This window comes from Apis dorsata, unplaced genomic scaffold (assembly GCF_000469605.1).
Source record: "Apis dorsata unplaced genomic scaffold, Apis dorsata 1.3 scaffold_446, whole genome shotgun sequence".
Lineage (NCBI taxonomy): Eukaryota > Metazoa > Arthropoda > Insecta > Hymenoptera > Apidae > Apis > Apis dorsata.
In genome coordinates this window covers 176,935-181,843 of record NW_006263694.1, presented here as the reverse complement: position 1 = coordinate 181,843, position 4,909 = coordinate 176,935, and the positions used below count along the sequence as shown (strand labels likewise).

The following is a 4,909-nucleotide window of genomic DNA, read 5'->3' as shown; positions in this document are numbered from 1 at the left end:
GATTTATGGTACAAATAAATTACATATTTTTTCTCGCGGTTAGTTTTAGTTTGCCTACAAAAACTTTACTAACAAATTCTATTTATACTACGTTGCATAATAAATGATATGCATCGTGCAGACAAGCGAAGGTTACGAGAAAATTATCTCTAATTTCTGAGTGTTTTTGTATTTAACTTTGTTATTAATGCTACGTAATATTTCCTTCGAAATGTAAATTTTAAATCGTGCGATTTCTATATTTGTACCAGACGATGTTTTTTTCCAATTTAAAAAGCATAATTATTTATTTTTATTTTTATCGTAATTCCTACCATGGTGCGAACAACGGTACGATCCTTTGATGGATATAGCTAGTTAAAATGTAAAAATTCTCGACACGTTTTACGTACGAAGATAGAAATTTTTCGAGAAAAACGTCTAAATATTAATTTTTAATTAGTTTCGTTATCGAGTTGGAGTACGGACGAAGCGAAAAGTCGGATGAATTTCTCGCCTTTTCTACTTTCCTCCGTAAATTCGAAGAATACGGGGAGCATAGTGCGAGGCGAATTTTCAACGGAAAGAGAAATAGTGCGCAACTTTTTGTTTCATCCTTAGTTCTTAGTTCACTACACGGGTAACAGCATTTGTGTGCGCGTGTGATACACGAACGCTACCTCGTGATAGAACGTTGACCCTGCCCAGTTCGCGGTCGAGAAATCCCTCCAAACAAACGAAACCGTTAAAATACAAAGACTCGTGTGTCCCACGTCCACCGATATCGTCGCACCATATTTTCCAACTGCTTAATAATACATCTATATACCTACGCGTAAGAAGAGAGAAAAAAAAAAAATGAAATCGAGGGAAAAAAGAGAGACGCGAAACGAAAAAAAAAGGATCGAAGGAACATATGAATTTGGAATATGCGTGATAATAATTGCGATGGAAATCGAATGGAAACGAAAGCGAAAAAGCGAAGGGAAGGAAGAAAAAAGAAAGGAAAATAGAAAACTAACCTTGTTCCCAGTGAGCAAAAGGATTCGGTCGATTCGACGGGAAACGAAATCGATCGATATTCGAAATTCGACGTTGGCGATGACGTTGAAGGCAGAAATGTGGAAAACGCGGCTGGAACCGGCACTTCACCTCTACTTCTCAACTCTGCTACTCAAACATCGGAAGCGGAAGGAAATATTTATGCGCGCCGCGGCAGATTGAACGGATCGAAGTTGGAGAAAAGAAAAAGGCGCGGTGGCGTGTCGGGTGTTGGACGACGATCGCATCGCTGCCGATGATTAAACTCGACGGACGACTGTACGGATGTACGAGGAGACGATGGGAGGCAGCATCGTCCGTGTAAACGGTCGAACGGTGAGAATGGCACTGAGCGAGGGGAGTTTGAGAATCGAGCGTGGCTAAATTTCCGGACGCAGGGAGGCGCGGCGGTCAGGATCAGCCACAGGTTGCGCCCGCCTCGTTCACGCAGGCCGGGCATCTTGGCTGATCGTAAAGCGGGGAGGAGGGAGAGGACACCCTCTATGCCCAAGCGACAGAAAGAGAAATCGATTAACTTAACATCCACAGCTGCATACCCCTTCTTTCCTCCAACGTTCACGCGAGTTACGATTTCGATCGCTTTCGAAATAGACTCTCAACCCCCGTTGTATTTTAACTAAATTCCACTCGATCGATCCGCTTCCTTTTTCAAACTTTCCAAAATATTCGCTTCTCGTCCGTTTCCTACGTGCATACGAGTACGATTAATTAATTCGTAGGTATATTATAGAGAATAAGAATAAATTCGATTCATTTTATATCGATTCGTTTGATTTAATGGTATTGAAAGGTATTGAAACGTATAACGATTGTATCGCAAACGAGGATATATTTAACCCGTTACCTGTGTCGATACAACAAAATTACGATAGAAATGATTTTTGAAATTTTGAATCGAATAACGATTGCATTAATTAATAAAATTGAATAATATTGTAAAGCGAAAAATAAATTGATATAGTAAGTAAGATTAACGATTGATCGATAAGTTATCTATAATTGATGATAAATGAATCGAGTGGAAGCTCGATGCTCAACGACCGTATGTAGTGTTCGTGAAGGTATTCGAAGGTATACTCTATATTTTATTCCAACGAAAATGAAGGTAAGTAATAATTAAATCGTTACAATCGAAATGAATTTGTTTGCTCGAATCGTAATGTTAATTATTACGTTAGATGTCATTTCATATCGGTGAAAACGAAGTTATTTTGTTCGACGAATGGCATCCGGTAGATTGGCAAGGTCTTGGATGGTCGATGGTTGGTGTTATTCTCATAGCGTCTATATACGAAGGGATAAAAAATTACCGGTGAGAGATTGTTCTTCTAATGAGTAAGTAATGCACATATCATTTTTGTATCATGTGTTACAAGAGTGTTAACATATTCGTGGGATTTTTGACGAATCTTTAACGATTCTAGAGATAAAAAACGAAAATTGATATACGAAAATACGTCGATCGAGTCTTATTTATCGAGTTATAAGAAATTTAAATTGGCGCAATGGAGCGAGACGGAAATAGACGAAGACGGAATGGTCTCATTCCGTTTCCGCCTCGCTCCATCTAACGTCAACCTAAATTCCTTATAACTCGATAAATAAAATTCGACCAACATTTTCGTACATCAATTTTTTCCATTTGTTAAGAATCGATCCTCGAAAAATGTTCTACGAATATATCAACACCTTGTGTACAAAATAACGAATCTAAATCTATTAATGTTCTTTCTTTTTTCTGTCTTAGCGATCATTTATACATTAATACAACACGTTTATGGAAAAATAAAGAAATTAATAATAGAAGGTACGTACTACTTTATTTCTTAAATCTAGAATATTCTCCGATTGGATGTTCTCCGATGAATAATACTTTTCTTTTCCAAAATTGTTTTTTATTTATCAATAACACAGACTACAAATTAACTCTTGCACTCTCGTTTAATTTCAGAACATTACTCTTTTCCAAAATACACTTTCTTCAAACGATTATTCATGTTATTCAACTGGTCATAGGATATTGTCTTATGTTGATATTCATGACGTACAATATTTGGCTTTGTATAGCAGTAGCATTGGGCACGGCTCTCGGTTATTGGCTGTTTTCTTGGGATAAATCGAACGGTGACAGCGATGACTGCTGCTTATAAATTTTACATCGAATACATATTTTATCCTGATATCGATATCATTTTATCTCCTGATATAAGACACGTTATAATTGTAAAAATTGTGATATTCTTAATAAATTTTTCATACCAATTTTTCTATCATTCGTTGACATTTTATATTTTATATTCTACATTTATCATATCGTTTTAATTTTTCTTTTTGTCTTTATTTAATACGTAATTATTATATTTTTTTTTACATATTCGAACTTTTAAGAATTAATTCACAATATAATTTGTTATGAATTTACCTTTCTGTATTCTTACACATAATAATTTTATATTAACACGTACGCTATACGTATGATAAATATTTATTTGAATATATTTTTTTTATTTTATAAGTTTATCAAAATAATGGATATATACGCAGAATTAAGAAATAAAAAAAATCAAATTAAATACATATTAATTTATTAATTTTTTATTTGAATTAATTAATTATAAATATAAATATAAATATTGAAAGATATATTCATTTCACAATTGTTAAATTACATCTTTCATAAATATTTTTTATCTACCTATAAATATATTACATTGCACGTACCTATAGATTATTATTGATTGTGGTAAATGTTCCATTCAATTGGTTACGTTATCTAATCGCACTTTTTCATTATAGAACGTAATCATATATACAGAGTGTTAATGTATTTGGATCATCATTTGGTGTGTCGCTGGTGCAAGAGGATTTTATCATAGATCAGAAATAAAATATACTTTAAAATATAAAAAGATAGTAATACGAAAAATTAAAAATGAATATGAGGTTTAGAAAAAAATTTAAAACTGTGAACGAAATTATATTCGGATGGGATAAATTTAACGCTATAACATTTTCTATTTTCATATTACTCTTTTGCGTGTGGTGTTTTATATTTTTTTTCACGTATAATTCAAATACCGTACTCGAAAATCATTCAGGACATCAACATTAACAAGAAGAACAATCATTTTCTTCGACTCAAAGATGTTAAAAATATAGGTAAGTATTATATATTTTTTTTTAAATTAAGTAAAAATAATTATTTGATATCGTTATGTTAGAATATTAATAAGAATCTCAATTCATTTAAAATAAAGAATCATTTTGACAAACAATTTGTATCAACAAGCATATCGAAACGTGTCAGAGATTGGACGATATTCTCGTTAAAATTAGTAACGATGCGATTTGATCGTTTGTTTGTTCAAAACAAAGATAGCTATGTATGCATGAGATGTAAGATATATTTAAATGTTCCTATTGAACGAAACTCGTTACGACCGAAACAAAATTTTTTTTTTTTTAATGAAAAAAAAAATCACATTATTTATTCTTATTTATTCTCATTTATCTTTGTTCCTGTTACTAGCAGAATTTAAATATAAATTCACATGGATGGTACGAATGATGAAGTCAATTACACTTGATACGACTCATAATTTCACGCAATTTACGTTTGTTCGATACACGCTCTCATGGAAAGAGAGACAGAGTGAGAACGAAGCGCTTTGTGTCACGATACTTGTCACGAGACTGAACGTTGGACGATACAATCGATGCAATAAAAATTTATGGACATTTCATTTCTATCTATTTAATCCAATTATTTATTTATTTTATCTTATTATACTTCTATGTAATCAGAAATAAATTTGCATGTTTTAATTTATACATTTCTTTCTTTCTTTATCGCGATGAAGATGGAAAG

General features: G+C 32.7%; 1 protein-coding gene and 1 long non-coding RNA gene across 2 annotated transcripts; both read left to right on the top strand.

The window, feature by feature from the left end:
• Positions 1-1,943: 1,943 nt before the first annotated feature.
• On the top strand, positions 1,944-3,313 carry LOC102681871 (probable low affinity copper uptake protein 2). The gene is made up of 4 exons (XM_006619884.2): positions 1,944-2,146; positions 2,220-2,353; positions 2,789-2,848; positions 2,993-3,313. Exons 1-4 carry the CDS (start codon positions 2,051-2,053, stop codon positions 3,189-3,191), a joined length of 489 nt encoding a protein of 162 aa, XP_006619947.1. The 5' UTR covers positions 1,944-2,050; the 3' UTR covers positions 3,192-3,313.
• Positions 3,314-3,918: 605 nt separating this feature from the next.
• Positions 3,919-4,873, top strand: LOC116186133. The gene is made up of 2 exons (XR_004151080.1): positions 3,919-4,200; positions 4,571-4,873. It is a non-coding gene; the product is annotated as an uncharacterized LOC116186133 (long non-coding RNA).
• Positions 4,874-4,909: the final 36 nt, after the last annotated feature.

Bases quoted from the DNA above. Each gene is read 5' to 3' on its own strand.
- LOC102681871 (XM_006619884.2), top strand. From the start codon at position 2,051: ATGAATCGAGTGGAAGCTCGATGCTCAACGACCGTATGTAGTGTTCGT. The intron at 2,147-2,219 runs GTAAGTAATAAT...TTATTACGTTAG, and splicing joins TTATTCCAACGAAAATGAAG to ATGTCATTTCATATCGGTGA. The intron at 2,849-2,992 runs GTACGTACTACT...GTTTAATTTCAG, and splicing joins AAAGAAATTAATAATAGAAG to AACATTACTCTTTTCCAAAA.